The sequence below is a fragment of the Diabrotica virgifera genome, chromosome 5 (assembly GCF_917563875.1).
Source record: "Diabrotica virgifera virgifera chromosome 5, PGI_DIABVI_V3a".
Taxonomy (NCBI): domain Eukaryota; kingdom Metazoa; phylum Arthropoda; class Insecta; order Coleoptera; family Chrysomelidae; genus Diabrotica; species Diabrotica virgifera.
Genome location: NC_065447.1, coordinates 42,647,600 through 42,670,275, shown reverse-complemented (window position 1 = coordinate 42,670,275; position 22,676 = coordinate 42,647,600). Strand labels below are relative to the sequence as shown.

General features: G+C 32.3%; 1 protein-coding gene across 6 annotated transcripts in view; it reads right to left on the bottom strand.

The window, feature by feature from the left end:
* The window catches only part of LOC114328397 (uncharacterized), a 635,699-nt gene that overhangs the window by 516,147 nt on the left and 96,876 nt on the right, over positions 1-22,676 (bottom strand). For all 6 annotated transcript variants that reach the window (XR_007698442.1, XM_050652454.1, XM_050652455.1 and 3 more), the window contains exon 2: positions 447-620. Coding sequence is in view for 5 of the 6 variants with exons in the window: in XM_050652454.1 (XP_050508411.1) it covers positions 447-620 (174 nt within the window). In the remaining variant the exon portion in view is untranslated. The remainder of the gene's footprint in view (positions 1-446; positions 621-22,676) is intronic.

The following is a 22,676-nucleotide window of genomic DNA, read 5'->3' as shown; positions in this document are numbered from 1 at the left end:
AAAATTGGCAACTTTCAACTTGTACTTTAGACCGAACGGTTCGTCTGAAAAAAAAAATGTAAATAGTGATATTCGTAGATAATTTTAAGTACTTTAATTTCTGTTAACAGACCATTTACTAAAAGTTAATAGTTTTCGAGATTTGAGCAAAAAAGCGGAAAAAAGCTGAAATTTTTCGATTTTTTCAATGTTCCGGCAAGAAATTTTGTCCGCAAACCTCATATTCGGATTCAACAGCCCAAAATCCATATATAATGAACGATCAGAACTACCCCAAAACTTTCCCACTAGGGAGCTCTTAGAGTACAAATTAACTGAATCAATAAGAAAATAAGAAGTACGAAAACTGGGAGATTCCATGAAAACAAGGGGATATCGGTTACGGAAAAGGAGGTAAATAGAAACAATTTTCATTTAATTTTCATTAATTAAAAAAAAATGATTACCTGGAGGTTCGATGCAGATTACAGATCCGGTCTCAGAGTCAGTCGCTAACCAGCCCACGGGGGATCCCCGAGAATCGGCGTCACTCTCCGATCGTAGATCATCGGAAGTCTCTTCCAAAATGGTCTCCAAATACATATAATGACCAAAGCCACTGTGAAGGAAGTATTCGGCATCTGGAAAATAATACATGACATAAAAAATTTGGTTACAAGAATGTGAATTAAACAAAACTAATAGTTATTTATGAAACAGTTCGTGAAGTATGCTTTTTGCGAATGCACGCGATGTTTAGAGCACGAGCGATAGCGGATCGAGTGCTATACATCGCGTAAGTTCGCAAAAAGTACTTCACGCACAGTTTCATACAATATTTTATCTACGATAAACAAATAAAAAAAACTGTAACTCTTCGTCACTGGAATTCATTTCTGTTCTACAATTTTTAGAACTTTGACATTTAAAAATTCTAACTTCTTTCAAACCACAAAACTGTCAAAACTTTTGTTGTAATTTATTGCTCACATGTCGTCACCATGACAACGAGAAATTAAGGATATTTGATTATATGAAAGTGTGCCAAAAACAGTGCTAAAAAGTAAATCCCATTTAAAATAATTGTTACTTCACGCACATTTCAAATCCTTCACACACTGTTATCTATAATGACAGTTTTCACAAACTAAAAACTTATAATGAGATAGAGTAGATAAAATATGTTTAAGCAATTTTCTAATAGAAAAAATATAAAACAACGTTTTCATGCCTTATAAATTAAATGCTTAGTTTGTACTTTAACAATTTCCGATGCGGAAATGGAAACGTCAAATAAACGTATTTTAAACCAAAATTGTGGTAAATTTTCAACAAAAATAGTAAATAACAATAATAATAATAATATAACATATCTAATTAAGTAATTAATCATGCTATTAGTAATCTGCAGGATTACTAACTCTTTCCTAACTTTAGGCACACCTTATTTAATACCGGAGGATCTAAATAACAGCCAGATCCAACCAAGTACCGCCCAACTACTTGCCTTCCAACTTTCTATAAATTGATCAGATCCTATTGTGGCGCAGCGTATCTACAAAATACTGTGCTCAACAATATCATAGAACCTCAACAGAAAGAATGCGCTAAGGGTTCCATGGGCTGCAACTGCAAAGACCAACTTATAATCAATTCACTCATTTCTAATTAGGTATACACCAAAAAAGAAACCTTTTTACTGCTTTCATTGACTGCCGCATAGATATATTAAGAATATAAAGTAATGATAATACAGTTGAGTCCGGGAATCTTTACCTGTGCGTCATCATTTAAAGCATACGAAATAAGTCGATGATAAATCGAACATTGAAATTTACTAAACGCAACAGCAAGTCACTTACTGTCACTTGCTGTTGCGTTTATAGACCAGGGCGCATCTGTAAAAATATAAGTACATTTGGACGTTGAGAGGTGACTCAAATTTTTTTGCAGAAATTGCTTGAAAATAAATCTAATAATAATATTTGAGTTATCCTCCCTCTCAAAAAGGTCCGGAACATTGTTTAAATAATCAAAATGTCAAAAAATTAAGGAAAAATTCGATTTTTTTCTTCGTTTTTTTATTATAACTTTAAAAGTATTTATTTTCGAGAAAAGTTGTACAAACATAAAAGTTGCGTAATTAAATTTCCTATAATATAGAATTGGTTAAAAATTTAAAAAATAGTCACCCTTGTTGCAAAATAGCAATAATTGCGAAAAAGCCATACAAAAAAAAAGTATTTGCATTTTACGTTTTTCAACCATTTATACTAGACTTAGGACCTTCATATTTCACCCAGAAAAACTTTATGATACAGTAAAACACTACTGTAAATTTCATTAAGATCGGTGCAATAGATTATGCAAAATAAATTTTGCAATCCAGCTTTCGCAAAAAAAATCATTTTTTCAAAATGTTACAGGACTGAAAATAAAGCATATAGCAAGTTGACATTTTTTTGCATATAGAAGTGTACTGTACCTTTCATTTGCAATTTTGCAAAATTAAAATCGATTAACACCACGGCGTCAGGAATTTTTTTAAATAAACATTAATTATTGGTGCTACGCGCAGGACAGCGGATAGTTTGCTCTGATTGGGCATTCCAATGACCTTTAATAATGATTGATACATTTTAATTTTTATTACATTTCGATATAAATAAATAAATTTGTTTATTGCAAAATAAAAACACATACTCTATCCTTTGAAATAACACTTTTATTAGCGAAAACTTTCTTTGTTCATATATTTTAACTTAGAGAATAAAAGTTTATTATTTTTAAACATAAGCAATTGTTTAAACAATAATAAAATTAGTTTGATTTTTGCAGGAAATACTCCGACGTATCACGTTCTTAGGGCTCGATTCCATGGAAAGAGTCCCACCAGAGCTCAATCGTTTTAATACCGTAGGTATCTGGGATGAGTGAATTTTCCCTTTAGAGGGAGTGTGAGCTGTTACAGTTACAAAGCCTCTACAAAAATATATCCGTTCTCACCTCTATACATCGTTTAGTTTTTGTAAAAAGTGGCAAGTTGGTTATTTTGAAAGACTACTAATATTGTTCGTCCGCTACAACTTTTCCCATGCGTCACGATTAATTTTCAAGCAAATCAAGTCAAAACATAAAGTGAAACGAACGTCGATGTGTATATACATTTTCTATACTGTATACTATACAGGGTGAGTCATGAGGAACTGTACATACTCCTACCTCGTATAGAGGCCCCTATGGGGAATAACAAATGGCCATTAAAAAGTGTCTGCTCCCATTGTTTAATAATATACAGGGTGAGTTTCGCATTTTGACAGAAATTTGTATTCGTCATAATTTTTGAACGGTCAGATCGATGTGTCTCTTATTTTGGTCAATCGTTACACTGTTACCACCTAATCAACTGATTTATTCAAACTAGAACAAAATCAGGTCTGGTTTCAAAAAAAAATAGTTCGTTTGGGTCTTAGAAAAAATTTCACCGTGTATACGCTTTTTGAAAACTATAATATGAATTTTACAAATTAGACAAATAGGCAATTAAAATGACATATTTATTTTTCCCCACACGATTACTTAATTTTTTATAAAAAAATCAAATTTGAGTATGAATTAAAAGTTTGGTTAAGTGAACCATAGTTTTAAAAAAAATAACTTTTATTACAAAAATTAATTTTTTTTACACAAATATTTAACTTATGTTATCACCCAATCAACTGATTTATACAAACTAGAAAAAAATCAGGCCCGGATTTAAAAAATTAGTTCGTTGTGGTCTTATAAAAAATTTCACCCTTTATACGCTTTTTGAAAACTCTAATATGAATTTTACAAATCAGACAAATAGGCAATTAAAATGGCATATTTATTTTTTCCCCACAAGATTACTTAATTTTTTATAAAAAAATCAAATTTGACTATGAATAATTAAAAGGTTGGTAAAGTGAACCATATTTACTAGAAACCAGATTTAAAAAAATTAACTTTTATTACAAAAATTAATTTTTTTTGAACAAATATTTAATTTACGTTACCACCCAATCAACTGATTTATTCAAACTAGAAAAAAATCAGGCCCGGATTAAAAAAATTAGTTCGTTTTGGTCTTAGAAAAAATTTCACCCTGTATACGCTTTTTGAAAACTCTAGTATGAATTTTACAAATTAGACAAATAGGCAATTAAAATGGCGTATTTATTTTTTCCCCACACGATCACTTAATTTTTTATTAAAAAATCAAATTTGTCAAAATCGGAATTTTACCATAAAAATAAAAAAATTAAACGTTTTTCTTAAAATTAAAAGCTTCACCATTTTTTTTCTATACCACGTCTAGATCTAAAGCCCATAACACTTCTCCTTGGACTCTATAGTTTAACACAGACGTGATCAAATAGATAAATTTTAAATTTTTTCACTTAATTTTTGCGATTTAACTTTGCAATTCACGAATCTGCAACTTTTATTTTTAAAAATTCATAACTTTTATGAGAAGAAGACGGAAAGTCTACAACAATTGTCATAGTCTTCAAAATGGTAAGAGATATATACTGTCAAATTTCAGAAAAAAATATTAAAATGGAACAAAGTTGTAGCGAGTTAAACCGTGATTTCATTTTTTTTCATTTTTAGGTTAAAATTCCGATTTTGACAAATTTGATTTTTTTAATAAAAAATTAAGTAATCGTGTGGAGAAAAAAATAAATACACCATTTTAATTGCCTATTTGTCTAATTTGTAAAATTCATATTAGAGTTTTCAGAAAGAGTATACAGGGTGAAATTTTTTTCTAAGACCAAAACGAACTAATTCTTTAAATCCGGGTCTGATTTTTTTCTAGTTTGAATAAATCAGTTGATTGCGTGGTAACGTAAATTAAATATTTGTTCAAAAAAAAATGAATTTTTGTAATAAAAGTTAATTTTTTAAAATCTATAGTTCACTTTATCAAACTTTTAACTATTCATAGTCAAATTTAATATTTTTATAAAAAATTAAATAATCTTATGGGGAAAAAATAAATATGCCATTTTAATTGCCTATTTGTCTAATTTGTAAAATTCATATTAGAGTTTTCAAAAAGCGTATACAGGGGGAAATTTTTTCTAAGACCAAAACGAACTAATTTTTTAAATCCGGGCCTGATTTTTTTCTAGTTTGTATAAATCAGTTGATTGGGTGGTAACATAAGTTATATATTTGTTCAAAAAAAAATTAATTTTTGTAATAAAAGTTATTTTTTTTAAATCTATGGTTCACTTTACCAAACTTTTAATTCATACTCAAATTTGATTTTTTTTATAAAAAATTAAGTAATCTGTGGGGAAAAAAATAAATATGTCATTTTAATTGCCTATTTGTCTAATTTGTAAAATTCATATTATAGTTTTCAAAAAGCGTATACAGGGTGAAATTTTTTCTAAGACCCAAACAAACTAATTTTTTTGAAGCCGGACCTGATTTTTTTCTAGTTTGAATAAATCAGTTGATTAGGTGGTAATAGTATAACGATTGATCAAAATAAGAGACACATCGATCTGACCGTTCAAAAATTATGACGAATACAAATTTCTGTCAAAATGCGAAACTCGCCCTGTATATTATTAAACAATGGGAGCAGACACTTTTTAATGGTCATTTGTTATTCCCCATAGGAGCATCTACACGAGGTAGCAGTATGTACAGTTCCTCATGACTCACCCTGTATACTACACACATCGGCGTACGTTTCACGCCATGCTTTGACTTAATTTGCTTGAAAATGAGTCGTGACGCATGGGAAAAGTTGTAGCTAGCGAACTATATCAATTTGTCTTCATTTTGCTGTTGTGGCAAGCAGTCGTTTGTGAGAAGATTCATTGTACAAGGGTTTTGGAGTTTATATTTTCTATTTTGGTCTTATGGTTTTGGTTCTACTTTTGTTGGCTTTTCTGCATATTTTCTATACCTGGAAACTTTCCGTTTCTTCAAAGTAAATAGGTTTACTTTCTGGTTGGAGGCTGTCTGGAATGGTCTATCTATGGTTAGATGTTTCCGAAAATCGAATGGTTTCCTTCTATCGTACGTGAATTTATGGGTCACTGAATTTACCATTGAATTTCGTCTCTACCATGGTGTGGTAATTGCTGATGTGAATATCAGCCAACTAAAGTCTTCAGGGAGACTTTATCCAGGATTTTCTATCGCTGCTGGTCAAAAAACGGTAATAGTACATTGTTTACCGGGTAGGAAAAGCTTAACATTCCTGCACGACTGTGAAGATTGCTAAGTCGAGGCGCAAGCCGAGACTTAGCAACACAGAGTCCAGGAATGTGGCTTTTCCTACGAGGTAAACATACTATTTTTCCGCAAATCGTTTAAAATTCGACAGATATTGATTGATTAAAAAAAACGCGATAATTTTATTCCCAAATAAATGGTGCTTTGAAATTCCTAATAAAATTACTTGGGTTACTATGGAAACGTATTGAGGTTGAATTGTCAAACTTGACGCTTATAAATTTAATTGCTGGTGTTCTCGAAAGTAAAATGATAAGTGATGATGTAAAATAATAAAAATACGGAAATATCATTTCCTTACAGTAAGGAAGTCCTGACTTTTTTTTCAAGAAATTTTGACAGGAATGTCAAAATTTCCTGGCGATTTGCGGAAAAATATATATCTCAAATATTCCTGTATGTTATTTTTGGGTTTATTTAAATTTCAATGAACAGTACAAACATAAAAACTGATAGGTTATTCTACTTTTAAACCATCAAATCTCACTAGGACATTTTATTTTCAATTATTTACTAAATGTATCACATTGTAACCTTTTATATTTTCTTTTGTAAATTGTTCTATATTTGTGAAAATTGTAATAAATAATTTAGTAAAACTCGTTTTTGCTTATTACATATCTCTTTCCAGTTTCACTTCAAAGGGTAGTTGGTTTAGGACGAAACAACATAAATTTTATATTAGGAAAGTTTAGTTAATCTATATATTTGTTAATTTGCTGAAGAGTAATACTGGCGCCCTCCATTTTAGTTTGTTCAGGATCTCTGTCTGGTTTTATTGATCTAATTTCTGTTTTATTCTTTCAGCTCTCCTTCTTTCACGCCCAAATTATTTCAGATTTGTTTTAAATGGAAAAGAAATCTGTTTTAATTATATTCCTTTTTTTGGCTCTCGAATCCCACCTTCTTTTTAGTATCTTGTTTCTCGAGCTTACTTAGCCGGAGCTCTATTCTTCTTCCTTTCTTTCTTCTCTATTCTATACTTTCTTCACTTTCTTTCAAATTGCATACTAACTTTGACTATCTTTCCTTTCCAAAGCCGAGTTTAGTGTAGCAGAGCGTCATGGCTAAATCTGGACAATAATAATAATAATCATTTAAGAACGAAATTTTGTCTAGAGAGAAATTCACACCGAGGGTGCAGTACGGATAAGATAAGGCAATACATTATAGTCCAGGGCGGATCTGTTTTGAGATGGACGTTGAGAGGTGACTCAAATTTTTTTGCAGAAATTGCTTGAAAATAAATCAAATAATAATATTTGAGTTATCCTCCCTCTCAAAAAGGTCCGGAACATTGTTTAAATAATCAAAATGTCAAAAATTGAAGGAAAAATTCGATTTTTTTCTTTGTTTTTTGATTATAACTTTAAAAGTATTCATTTCCGAGAAAAGTTGTACTGACATAAAAGTTGCGTAATTCAATTTACTACAATATAGAATTGGTTAAAAATTTAAAAAATAGTAACCCTAGTTGCAAAATAGCAATAATTGCGAAAAAACCATACAAAAACAAGTATTCGCATTTTACGTTTTTCAACCATTTATGCTACACTTAGGAGCTTCATATTTCTCCCTGAAAAACTTTATGATACAGTAAAACAATACTGTAAATTTCATTAAGATCGGTTCAATAGATTTTGCAAAATAAATTTTGCAATACAGCTTTCGCAAAAAAAATTCATTTTTTCAAAATGTTACAGGACTGAAAGTAAAGCAGATAGCAAGTTGAATTTTTTTTGCTTATAGAAATGTACTCTACCTTTCATTTGCAATTTTCAAAATTAAAATCGATTAATTACCACGGCGTCAGAAAATTTTTGAAATAAACAATAATTTTTGGTGCTACGCGCAGGACAGCTGTGTTCGATTCACACAGGTTGATTTCCACCAAAATTTCTTCTAATCTTTATCTAATATATTACTTTCTTACTCTATATTTTGTTGTATTTTAATATTTTAATTCCACAAAAATCAAACTAATTTTATTATTGTTTGTGAAATATTGTTTAAACAATTGAATATGATTAAAAATAATAAACTTTTATTATTTAAGTTAAAATATATGAACAAAGAAAGTTTTTGCTAATAAAAGTGTTATTTCAAAGGATAGAGTATGTGTTTTTATTTTGCAATAAACAAATTTATTTATTTATATCAAAATGTCATAAAAATTAAAATGTATCAATCATTATATAAGGTCATTGAAATGCCCAATCAGAGCAACCTATCCGCTGTCCTGCGCGTAGCACCAATAATTAATGCTTATTTAAAAAAATTCCTGACGCCGTGGTGTTAAGCGATTTTAATTTTGCAAAATTGCAAATGAATGGTACAGTACACTTCTATGTGCAAAAAATTTTCAACTTGCTATCTGCTTTATTTTCAGTCCTGTAACATTTTGAAAAAATGAATTTTTTTTACGAAAGCAGGATTGCAAAATTTATTTTGCAAAATCTATTGAACCGATCTTAATGAAATTTACAGTATTGTTTTACTGTATCATAAAATTTTTCAAGGTGAAATATGAAGGTCCTAAGTGTAGCATAAATGGTTGAAAAACGTAAAATGCGAATACTTGTTTTTGTATGTTTTTTTCAAAATTATTGCTATTTTGCAACAATTGTGAGTATTTCTTAAATTTTTAACTAATTCTATATTATAGGAAATTTAATTACGCAACTTTTATGTCAGTACAACTTTTCTCGGAAATGAATACTTTTAAAGTTATAATCAAAAAACCAAGAAAAAAATCGAATTTTTCCTTAATTTTTTGACATTTTGTTTATTTAAACAATGTTCCGGACCTTTTTGAGAGGGAGGATAACTCAAATATTATTATTTGATTTATTTTCAAGCAATTTCTGCAAAAAAATTTGAGTCACCTCTCGACGTCCAAATGTACTAATATTTTTACAGATCCGCCCTGGTCTATTACTAATGGCAGCTATGTACGCCGTTGCTCCCGCTTGGCAGCGCTAGTATAGTTGGGGGTCAACGTTTTGACAATTCGTGAAGTTTGTATATGGTGTTTTTATTTACGATTTAATAAATAATAAATTATGACAGAAAAATACCGATCTTGGACTGTTTGTACGTTGAAAAACAAATTTAGGAGAAGGAATGCGAGAGTTACTGGAAAATAGGAAGCCATTTAACAGCTTCCACTGTTTATATAGCCATCTATTTCCTAACTGCCCTGTCCCAGTTTCTTAGTCTCTTGTTGCCACAAGATCAAATTTATATTTTTTGGCTTCGTTTACTAGATGCTTCAGTTCTCCTTCCTGGAATGATCCTCTTATATATCACGTAGCTATTTTAACTAGTTCTTCTTTATTGCCATTATCTCGTTTATTATTTTTCGATGCTTTTTTCTGTTTTCTTTGCCGGGTCATCTTTGTTGGGTCTCCTAATACTGCATTCAATTCTAGTTTTTTGCTCTATTCTTTCCAGCTGCTTCTTTTTTTTATTTCATTTACATAATTCATTGTTTATTGTCAGTCTGTGGTATCCTGTTTTTGTGCTATTTCCTTTGATTTTCTCTTCCTTAGCAATTTTTCTTATTTTTTCCATTATTTCTTTATCCGTCCTTCGGCAGATCATCATTTGTGTATATTCTTTTTCTCAGTTGCTTGGGTTTCATCTTATTTTGCATTACTTTGGTCTTTTATGTCTTGCTATCCATCTCTACCAAATATATTTTGTCTTTCAGCTTTCTTGCTTCATCAACGTTTACTTTTACTTGCATTTCCTTTTCTATTAATTTTTCTACCTCATTCCCTAGCAAGAGTGATTGATCGGTGTCAATCTGCAGTCCTTGAATCACAATATTTTTCCTTCTTCCCTCTCTTTCTAATTTTTGAACTCTTTCGTTGGAGATCTTTAATTCATTTCGTAATTGATTAATATCTTGAAGCGCCTTTTCATTAATAAGTTTCAGTTCTTCCATTTTTTTTTATATTCTTTTTGCTGGAATGCGAGAGTTACTTAAAAAAAGGAAGCCCTTATCGAAGGGTAAGCTATATTAATCATCGCCTTAATATTTTATTTCTATAGCTCAGACCAAAATAAACATATTTATGTTGATCTGAGTTTTATAGTGAAGTATTCGATTTTTTACAGTCGAATCCAGGGGCAATACGTAATATGTTTCAACAAAATGTTTATTGCAGATACGTGCATTTATTGTCAGAAAATTTTTATCCTTTCTTACTGCTACAATCCACTTTTTTCTTATCAGAATATCTTTGGGAAACCTGTATCCTAATGTTCTCAATACGCACAAAGGCACAGCACAACATTGAGGCATTTTATTTTCTCAAATTAAATTCACACAGCGAAACAAACATGCAATATTTACTTAGAAATATAGTGATTTGAATCAAATTACATACTAACAGTAATCGTATAAAAATAGAACGGGGGGTTAGACAAGGAGACCCAATGTCACCTAAACTTTTTAATACGGTCTTAGAACATGCTTTCAAGAGTTTGGATTGGATGACAAAGGGAATAAAAATAGATGGAGAATACCTAAACAACTTACGTTTCGCCGATGATATAGTCATAGTAGCTGAGGATCTAGGTATGGCAAGAGAGATGGTACAAGAACTCGTTGTAGCTACAGAAAATGTTGGTTTAAATATAAACATCTCAAAAACAAAAATAATGACAAATTTGGTACCCAACCAGAACATCAGTATTGGTGGGAAGGAAATAGAACTCGTAGATAGATATAAATACCTGGGACATGAAATTACGATTGGCAGGAATTGGCATTTGGAAAACTGAGAGAAACTTTTAAAAGTGAGTTACCCACATGTCTAAAGAGAAAGGTATTCGATCAGTGCGTCCTCCCAGTCTTGACGTACGGATCAGAAACACTTACCTTAACTAAAGCCTCGGCTACCAAACTAAGAGTCACGCAGAGAAGAATGGAGCGGTCAATGTTAGGAATAACTCTGCGAGACAAAATCAGAAACGAAGAAATCAGGAGAAGAACAAAGGTGACTGACGTCATCGAGAGGATAGCCAGGTTGAAGTGGAGATGGGCAGGACACGTAGCCAGAATGACAGATGGGCGATGGACGAAGAGGTTATTGGAATGGAGGCCAAGAGAAGACAAGAGAAGCGTCGGTCGACCGCCTACAAGATGGACTGACGACTTAAGAAAGGTAAATAAAAACTGGATGAGGGCGGCGCAGGATAGATGGGGTTGGAAACGAGGGGAGGAGGCCTATGTTCAGCAGTGGACTTTTGAGGCTGGATGATGATAGTGATTTGAATATTTGACGTAAGTTGACGTGACCTCCAACTACACAAGCGCCATCTACGTTGAGCTTTCCAGATTAGCTGCCATTGGGAATAAACGCACAGGGTTGTCGGTCTTCACCAGTTGTTAATTGCTCTCACAAGAGCGTCGCACAGGAACTATGGCAACACTGAATGCGCATTCCTAACTTAACCGTGCTGCACTCCCAGTGTGAATTTCACAATAGATATTGTATTTTTATAACTGTATTTTAAGAGTTGCTTTCATTTGAGACCCTCCAACGCTTCGCTGCTACCTCTACGCCAGTGATTGCGCTAAACTTTTTTCGCTAGTAATTATTTCCAAACCGAATATTTCACATTTATATTTTATTCAAGGAATAAATCGCAAGCCAAGCCTACAACGACTGCTCTTTTGCAATTTAATGATTCAACATTCTCGACAAGTGAACGTTGAACTTACAATGCAAGTCTCTTGATTATAAAATATATGCATCCTCTCTTCTTATTATAATCACAAGAAATGTACAGAGGCGTTGCGTCTGTAGTCGAAGTTTTGCATGTATTTTGAATATTGAGGAAGGTTAGGTTTATATAGTAAACAGATATTACAGTAGAAAGGTGACGACCTCGTTAATTATTGAGGGTCAATAAGTTGTTGGTTTACAAACGCGAGATAGCTGAGTTTCAATTCTATACAGATATTTCCGGTAGGTATGTTTACCACTTTACTTAGAACTCTCTGATTCGCTTATTGGACACATTATGCTTGTGTCTTGTCAAAGTTTGTTGTATGACTTGGCTTTCGTTTCAATTTTCTTCCACTCATTTCGATATGTAATATGTACATACAGTTTATTCGCATACGCTATGCACTAGATGTAAACATTAGTTGAACAGATGTAAACAGCGATGTCGTCGTCAGCAAAGAACGAGATGGCTATTTGGTTCAGGTTTTGAATATTTTTGGATAACATTTACTTGTATAATCGCGTAAATTATTAATTAATTTAATTAATAGGATTATTTTTTCATTATCTATATATTCCGTGATTACAATAATTTATATACTATACAATAAAAACTAATAATCGATAAAAGAGAAAAAGTGATAACGTGATTCTAATATACTGTTACTATGGAACGAGTAAATACATTTTGAACACCTTTAACAACTAAAATCGTTGTTTACATGCACCGCATGTCTTATTTGAATTTAGTATAGTTCCCGCCAGTTTCTCACTTTCAGGATTTGGATATCTCTCATGACCTGGTCCTCCATCTCTCTCTGGGTCTTACCCTTGGTTTTTCAGTTTATTGCTTCTATCTGGTGATCTTATTAATCAGTAGATCATTTTTCCTTCTCTCTATGTGCCCCAGCGATCCTAGTCTTTGCGCTTTAATAAATCTAACTATATTTTTCCCATCATTATGTCTTTTAGTTCATGGTTCATTCTTCTTCATAATTCTTCACACTTCTAATTCACAAAAACCCGTTTGAAAAAGTGTTTTCTCTTAAATTGACATTTTTACTTGCTAAGACGAAAAGTATTCAGAAAAAAAAAGGTATAGAACAAAATTGGTACCAAAAAAGTGAAATTACAGCTCGGTGTCATTATACAGTGCATTCATAAAGTGTGGAAACGGTCTATTATCTCATGACTTAACTATTTTCAAAGTTAAAGCTCTGACAGGTCGATTTTTATTGAAGTTATACTTCTTTAATCGCGATTGAGATTGAGGGTGAATTTATATTGATCTGCGCGCATGCGCACACCGACAGTTTGGTATTAGTCTTTATACGGGCTCTGATTGGGTGTTGAAATGATCTGTCAATAATTGTTCAATATGGAGGTTATCGGTAAACAAAAATGTTGTATAATATATTAGTTTTTATTGTTGTGAGGACAGAAATAAAATCAAATTTATAATTATAGTGACTTTTTAAATAGTTTTGAAAAGCCACAGGTACGTAATTCTAAATGTTTCAGTTGTATTCCAATAAAAAATTATCTTCATACCTATTTGGAAAATGTGAAAAATAATGTACTTACCTAGTACTTGCTATGCTATACCCCTAGTAGGCAATGCTTTAATTTACATAATCTGATTACGAACAAACTTTCTACAAATTTTCATCTAATGTATCGTTTCTTACTCTATATATTGTTGTATTTTAATTCGACAAAAATCAAACTAATAAAAATTCATATAAACAAAATGTCAAAAAGTTGTTCAGTTTGTGTATATTCCCACATGACGTATACGCAAATGTGGTGCAGTTTGAAATCGCTTCGACTCTCGTACGGCGGGATACACGGGAAGCAGGTTCAAACCCAATGCAAGTTATATCATTTTTTTATTTTTTTTATAGATTTTATGATTGTAAGTATATTATTATATAATTTTTTTCAGAAAATACGTATTTAATTAAAATTTTTGGCAACAATTATTATTCTTCAGAAATCATTTGTGGCATTTTTCAATGTGTTTGGGTGTGTTTTATTCTTTTATTTTTTTAATTTTTGGTATTGTTTTAATAAAAATTTTTGGAAAGTAGTAGAGAAACTGTTTAAAGTATATTGATTTCGTTGAAATCATATAATAGAAGTATAACTTCTTACGTGCCTACAAAGTACACACATTCTTTTTTTTTTTTAATTATGACTTTTTGACGTATATCCCATAATAGTGACGTCATCCATTTGGGCGTGATGACGTCATCGATATTCTTTTAAATGGGAATAGGCGTCGTGTGGTAGCTCATTTGAAAGGTAATTCAATTCTCTATTCAGTAATATAAACATTAACATCATTATTTACACCGGGTGGGCAAAAAAATAATTTTTGAATTAAACTAATTGCAACAAAAAAAAGAATATATGTAATTTATTTAACTCAAAATACATTGTACTGCTGTGAGAAAAGACAGAAACATGTTTATTTGACAAATAAACATTGCTTTTCGCTTAAATTAAATGTTTAAACTGCCAAGAGGCAGGTGTGTGGCTCTTTGACATTTAATTAAGCGAAAAGCAATGTTTATTTATGAAATAAACATTTTTATAGTATGTGGCATCAGTAAAATGTATTTTGAATTAAATAAATTACATACCTACATTCTTTTTTTTGTGTCAATTATTTTAATTCAAAAATAACTTTTTGGCCACCCTGTATAACTAATGATGTTAATGTTTATATAAATGAATAGAGAATTGAGTCACATTTCAAATGAGCTACCACACGACCCCTATTTCCATTTAAAAAAATCATCGATGACGTCATCACGCCCAAATCGATGACGTCACTATTATGTACTATACGTCAAAATATTATAATTTTAAAATGAAAATCGACCTATCAGAGCTTTAACTCTGAAAATAATTAAGTCATGACGTAATAGACCGTTTCCACACTTTACGAATGCACTGTATGAAGTGATTTAGAATGACAGAATGTATAGAATAAATATATGTACTAAAAACTATCATATATAAAAAATAATAAATAAGATGGGAAATATAAAAAAGTAGAAGCAACAAAAGGAAAAACTAACCTAAAAAGAAAATAATAAATATGTAAACTCAAAAATTTAAATTCAATAATAGGAAACAAAAGATCTGAGAACAGATAAAGCTTCTGAATAGGATAAAATCCTATTTGAAACTCTACCAGAAGAAGGAAATCAGATACAGTACCAAAAGATAATAGCTCTATAAACGTTTGTTTTATGCAAAAATACTTGGTACGTAAAAAGGAAATACAGAAATAAATAGAAATACAGAAATATACCTGTTATCAGAAATGTATAAAATTTTGACCAAGGTTATACCGGAAGTTGACTAAAAATTTCTTATTTTAAATATAATGTCCTGTATATTATTACGCATTTTGATAAAAATGTTCTTAAGGATTCTCTTTATATTTAGGTTTATGCTACCTTACATCGGGTGTTTTACAAGATAAGATTATTTTATTATAAAATAGTATTTGCTTTGACATCCTGCATCTTTATAAAAATGAAAATTTGTTTGGGACATTTTGTTTCGAGACAAAATGAAATTGAGAATGAAAAATTACATTATTACCGAGGGCTGAAAGTCCCTGAAAACTTCTATAATGTTTATTTTAATAAGTTACAGGGGTGAAAATAATAAAGATAATTTAGTGTGATTTTTAATTGCAAATATTTCATACAAAAGAAACTTTTTATTTATTCTAAGGGACTTTCGGGGCCCTCGGTAATAACGTAATCTTTCATTCTGCATTTAAATTTTTCAAAAATACTTACTTTTCTCAGGATTCGAAAAAAATTAATAGGTACATTTGAAACACATTGAAAATTTTGACGGTCGACATTTTGCGCCTTTCACCTTAAGACGGCCTTGTATTTGCCAAATAATTACCTATTAGAGATAAGAACAAATTGAATTACAATAATTAGTATTATTGTTTATTGTACTGTTACGGTGATTAAGATTATCTTTTAGATAATAGGTATTTATATCCTAGTATTTATTATCAAGTAATATAATGTAATTATAAAATTGATAGATACAACCATATAAGTGAAAACGCAGTTGGCTAATATTGACAAAAAAATAATACAATATGATTTTAAAAGCTGAGAAAAATGTAATGATTTTTTTGGCTTTAAGGTAAAACCCACGCAGCCAGACACAAAGGACACCGCACACATCTTATGGAAAATATAATGTCACTCAAATGAAATAAAATGTTACATAAATAGATGCGTCCTGAAATTTCAATAATTTGATACCATTGCGCCAACTCTGTATTTTGATTAACAAGAGCGTAAATTAATAAAAATAAATCTAAAATCAAATAGGAATGTACGTGTGTCAAAGAGAGAAAAAAGATCTTGTGATTCGCTTACTCCATAAATATTTCTCGAGGAATTAAGGCAGAGGCTTACTCCTATCTTTTCCTATTATTATTGATAATAAAGTAGTTATAATTTGGTTGGTTGTACCGCCTCTAATCGGCTTATGAGCTAATGGCGAATAGACTGTATTCAATAGCCGCTAGACTAATATTATTTATAAATGCTAGTTTTATGGACTTCAAAATGCAATTTCGATAAACTTTAATTAGAATTAACTCACTAATTAAGCAAAATTCAGAGTTGGCGCAATGGTATCAAATTATTAAATTTCAGGATGCATCTATTCATGTAAATTTTATTTTATTTGAGTGACATTATTTTCCATAAGATGTGTGTGGTGTCCTTTGTAAAAAGAATATAAGGATTTTACACAGGCATTACACTCTTCTCGCCCAGAGGCCGATCAGGGCATTTTGTAAACGATCAAAGGTACTTTTACACATTAAGGAAAGACATAAGGTAGCAGCAAAGGGTATTGTTATATTTGTATTTTGTTGTTCTGACGAAAGAACACAAACAATCGTAAATTTCTTTTCGGTCTAAAACGAGAAGATACACTATGTTATATGGGCTTTCAATGTTCAATTGTAGAAGTTTTCTGAACAACTCATTGGATAAGACGTAATGTTGCTGAGTTATTATTTAACACTTTAGTAAAAACTACGTTTCAGGAAAAGTAACTCACGAAGTATTTCACGAATCTATGAAATAACAGAACATTATCCTTCCTGCCTTTGGCTTTCTTGTTGCAATTGTCAAATATTTCTTTCCCGGTTTCCTCTAATAGTATGGTATAACTAGACCCAAACCCAGACATCCAAAGTGAAAGTTATCCTCCAACACTAAATTGTTCTCCACATAATATTTCGAGAACCATTTGAATGTCCACAGAAAAAAGTCACACCATTTTGAGCGTCGGGTTGGGGGGAAGGGGGGGGGGAGAAATCGGTAAATTCGTAGTTTTTTACGTTTTTCGTCAATATTTCTAAAACTATGCGGTTTAGCATGAACAACTTTCTATAAAAAAATGTCCTACTTACATTAAATTTGAAATAAAAAAAGCCCTATGCATAATCCTTCTAAAATGAACAGTTCCAAAGTTACGGAGGTAGTATAGTATAATTGGTCCAAAAAAAGGCCTAACCCAAACATCCAAAGTAAAAGTTTTCCTCCAATACCAAACTGATCTATATGGTCCACGTCCACATATTGTTCAGTAAAAAGTTACACCATTTTGAGCGTCCGGTTTGGGGGGGGGGGGAGATGGGTGAAAAGTCGGTAAATTAGTCGTTTTTTTTACGTTTTTCGTCAATATTTCTAAAAGTATGCTTTAGCGTAAACAAATGTTCTACATAAAATTTAAAACAAAAAATTTCCTATACATAATTTTTATAAAATCAACGGTTCCAGAGTTACGGAGGGTGAAAAGTGGAGGTTTTCGATACTTTTTATATATCTTGGGCAATTTATAATATTATTACTGATGAAAGAAATTTTCTTTAACAGGATTGTGTTTTGTAATAAAATTTGCTATTCAGTGGCCGATGGTATGTTAGTGATAAGCCCTTGAAGAAACGTCAACCTAACCACCCAAAATAATAATCAATTGCCCAAAAGATATTAAAAGTATCGAAAACCTCCACTTTTCACCCTCCCTAACTCTGGAACCGTTGATTTTTTAACAATTATGCATAGGACCTTTTTTGTTTTAAATTTCATGTAGAATATTTTGTATAGAACATTGTTTACGCTAAAGCATAGTTTTAGAAATATTGACGAAAAAAGTAAAAAACTACTAATTTACCGATTTCTCTCCCATCTCCCCCCCCCCCCCCAAACCGGATGCTCAAAATGGTGTAACTTTTTTCTGAACAATATGTGGACCATATAGAACAATTTGGTGTTGGAGGAAAGCTTTTACTTTGGGTGTCTGGGTTAGGCCTTTTTTTGGACCAATTATACTATACTACCTCCGTAACTTTGGAACCGTTCATTTTAGAAGGATTATGCATAGAGCCTTTTTTATTCCAAATTTAATGTAGAATATTTTTGTATAGAAGGTTGTTCATGCTAAACCGCATAGTTTTAGAAATATTGAAGAAAAACGTAAAAAACTACTAATTTACCGATTTCTCTCCCATCTCCCCACCCCCCTCAAACCCGACGCTCAAAATGGTGTCACTTTTTCCTGAACATTATGTGGACCATATAGAACAATTTGGCGTTGGAGGATAACTTTCACTTTGGATGTCTGGGTTATGCCATCTTTTGGATAAATTGTATCATACTATAACTAGTTTTGCATAGTAGACTGGGAACTTTATGGGAACTGTATGTCAGTTTAGTGTGAAAAATAAGAGAACAGAACTTTGTTCCCATACAATCTTACAGATTAATATTTTATATTTATTTGTGGTTTGTATTCTTTCTTTTTACCCTTGGTAAATCAGTATTCTCAAATCCCAAACACAAAAACGATTTAATAGAATTAATTGTAAGGGTAAGAATAGAACAAGTGGGTCGAGGTGGAGGTGTAGGTCGCGGTGGATGCAACTAGTTAAGTCGCGGTCGATGTTGACAGCACATAACAAGAAGGTCACCTGCGCTGTCAGTCGAGCTAGAGCCACAATCAAGTGAAGTAGTTTAATGAAATTTGAATGACAAAAAGACCGTGCGTTTGCGATGTTGTGACTGTCAAGTGATGATAGTGATGACATGTCAGCTGTAAATAATCAGATCCTCCTTCATATTTCAAAAATTTACTGAATTTATTTACTTTAGAAATTCAAAAATAAACTGAATACAAAAAAGGGATTATATAAAAAGTATCAACTCAGCAACTCGGCCTACAAGCATCCTTGTAGGCCGCGCAGTAGACATCCATGTAAAACAAACTCATTTTATTTTCAATGTTTACATCGATGTAAACCTCCTGAATGGCATCTCGCTAAACCTCCACCGCGACTTACCTGCTCTGTTCTCTTCCATTCACTACAATGTGTTTCTTTTACATGGATATCGACATCGACCGCGACCTCCACCTCCACCGCGACCCACTTGTTCTGTTCTTACCCTTACGGAGACAAGCAGATCTATACCGAGACATTCTATATATACCGAGACTATACATACAAGAAAAAAAAAATGACTTATTTGAAATGTCACATATAAGTATTTAAATTGTAAAAATTATTCTAAAAGTGGATAAAAACATTCAAAAAGTAATGATACTTCTCTTAGAAAAGGAAATCCCACCAGAAGAGTCCCGAGTCTGTTTTACCATACTTTTTTGAATTTTATGAGGTATTTTCGTAGGTCCAATAAACAACATCTAAAAGCAACTAAATTAGTAAGAAGAGGAGCCCAAATTTGGAGACCAATGAACGAAAGACTTTATTTATTTGATTCCTTTTTGTAAATTTTAAAATTAATTAGTGTTTAATACAATCAAAATTTAACTCTCACGCACAAGTTGTACCTACAACTTCAGCGAGAAACTGAGTTTATTTTGTTATGTACAATTTATTTGCAATAAACTCCATTATTATTATTATTATATTATTATATTCACCTTGGGCAGCAAGAAGAAGATCAAAAAGGAAAGAAACGACCTTCCTAATAAACTAAGACCCGGGATAGGCAAAATTTGCTAATAATTTTAGGCACCGAAAGGGCCCCCGCATACTGCAGACTTTTTATCGACCGATAGTTTAGTGCGCATACCGATCCAACTAAACAGTCGGGTTGGTCAAGAGGGCACACACTAGCAAAGCCGACCGACTATTCTCGAACGATTTAGTAGGTACTAAAGTTCTTATTTGACTGTTAAGTGAGTAGTCGAACAAGGCAAAAATTATTCAAAAATGTTATCTCTCTCATACAGCGGAGGAGGAAAGCCAAGAAGAGGTTCCGAGAATATTGAGTGCATTAAATTCACAGTGGAAGAAATAAGACGACGGTCAAAAGTAACAGATGTGATACAGAAGATTGCCATGTTAAAATGAAACTGGGCAGGACATATAGAAAGAATGGAAGACAACCGTTGGACGAAGCAAATTTTTGAATGGGAACACAGGAGGACTGATGACATCGAATGAATGGCTGGTCACAGATGGATGCAAAAAACAACAAACAGAAATGAATGGATACACCTAAGGAAAGCTTTCTTCTGGCGATGAATGGAATAGCTGTTGATGATGCTGATGATGAATTCTCAGTGATAGATTATTTAGTGGAAAATTCTACACAATCTATTCTAAATTGCTTGATTACCCAAAAAAGTGTTTCGCCTTTTATCGGATGATCTTAGTCAGCTTCAATGAACTAGTCATGCTAATTTGACCATGCAGGTTTCTACAATTAACGATTGTGAATTAGACGATGCCATTTTTTCGCAAAATATTCAAAAAATATTCGCACGGCACCAAAGTATTGGACACCAAAACTAAAAGAGAATTGAACTGTCGGCCGATAAACAATCGTCGTGTGTGCGCATGTCCTAGTTAGCCAACACTGATTAAACTGTCGCCCGATAGTTGTTGGCCGACAAATTAGTTTGAAGCCAATCGGGTAGCCGCGGTAGCCCATCGAACTTTTTTATCAGCCGATACTGAATCGGTGTAATGTGCGCATATGCCTACCTCTCTGTACTGATTAAGAAACCGACCAAACTATCGGCCGATAAAAAGTCTGCAGCCTGCGGGGGCTCTAAGAGCCTCTAAGAGGCAAGCCATTCACTTCATGTCATCAGTCCATCTTGTTTGAGGTTTGCCTCTACTTCTCTTGCTTGTCCTTGAAGAATTCGCTTCGTCCAACGGTTATCTTCCATTCTTCCTATGTGTCCTACACAGTTCCATTTTAACATGGCAATCTTCTGGATCACATTTGTTAGTTTTTATCATCTTCTTATTTTTTCCATTGCGAATGGGATGTAGTCAATACTCTCGGAATCTCTTCTTGGTTTTCCTCATCCATTGTATGAGAGCGATAATAACATTTCTTGATAATTTTTGCATTGTGCAACTACTCACTTCAACAGTCAAATACGAACTTTAGGGCTTGTCCATATAAGAGCGGTTTGCCAACGTCGACGCCGCGATTTACCAGTTTAAACGCTGGTAAACTGGCGGTTGCATATGTACGATGTTGAGCGGTTGCATTTGTTTCTATGTTAACTTGAACCGCGGCGGTTGGATTTTCAGGTAAACCGCGACGTCAACGTTGGCAAACCGCCCTTATATGTACGAGGCCTTAGAAATAGTTCGAGAATAGTTGGTCGACAGTTGCTAGTCTGCGCCCCCTTCACCAACCCGACTGTTTAGTTGGCTCGGTATGCGGACTAACAGCCCAACCCGATCAAACTATCGGCCGATAAAAAGTCTGCAGTCTGCGGGGGCTCTAAAAGTCTAAATAGTAGGTTAAATAGTAGAACCTAAAAGTAAACCTAGCACTATGCCGTCAATTTTAAGTGGCACATGCGTCGACAGTGGAAAATCAAACTTTTCTCTTATGGACGGGATAAATAAATTAAAGGATACCCCCCGTTAAGATAGGCAAAATCCCCTCACCCCCAAAATTCAATTTTTTACATTCTATGTGATTAAGACACAACCAAACAACAGAGTTAAACAAGAAAATAGAACTACCATGGACAACTTACTAGTGTTGCCCAAAATCGCTCTTGGTCTTGCAGTCTTGGTCTTGTTCTTGCGTTTTCGCAAGACCAAGACCAAGACCAAGACCAACCCTGTATATCAGATGCAACATTTAGATATACATACTAATAATTTTTAACAATAGTAGACTATATTAAAAATCATGTGAACATAAATAAAGTTTTTGATGTCAAATAACTACAATTCTACAGAGTGTGAAAGTTGCTACGAAATTAATAAGAAAACGTGATTATCTTTTAGACTACCCTATATAACATTACAAAACCTCATACTTTTAGAAAGAAGACATGGAATAGGATTCAGAAATGTAAAAATATACAGGGTGTCCCATTTTAAAAAACGCAGTTATAAGCAACTTCCGGTATAACTTGAAGTAGGAACTATATAAAAATAAGGTAATAAAAATATATAAAAATATATAAAAATAAGGTTATCTGCCTCACCCTGTATGTTAAGTCAAGCTGAAAACGTACCTATACTGTTACGTTGTTCTGAGATCTAAAGTAACGTTTAATAAATAGAAATATGCTGGTGGGTAACTGCGAGACTTGCAAGACTCTTGC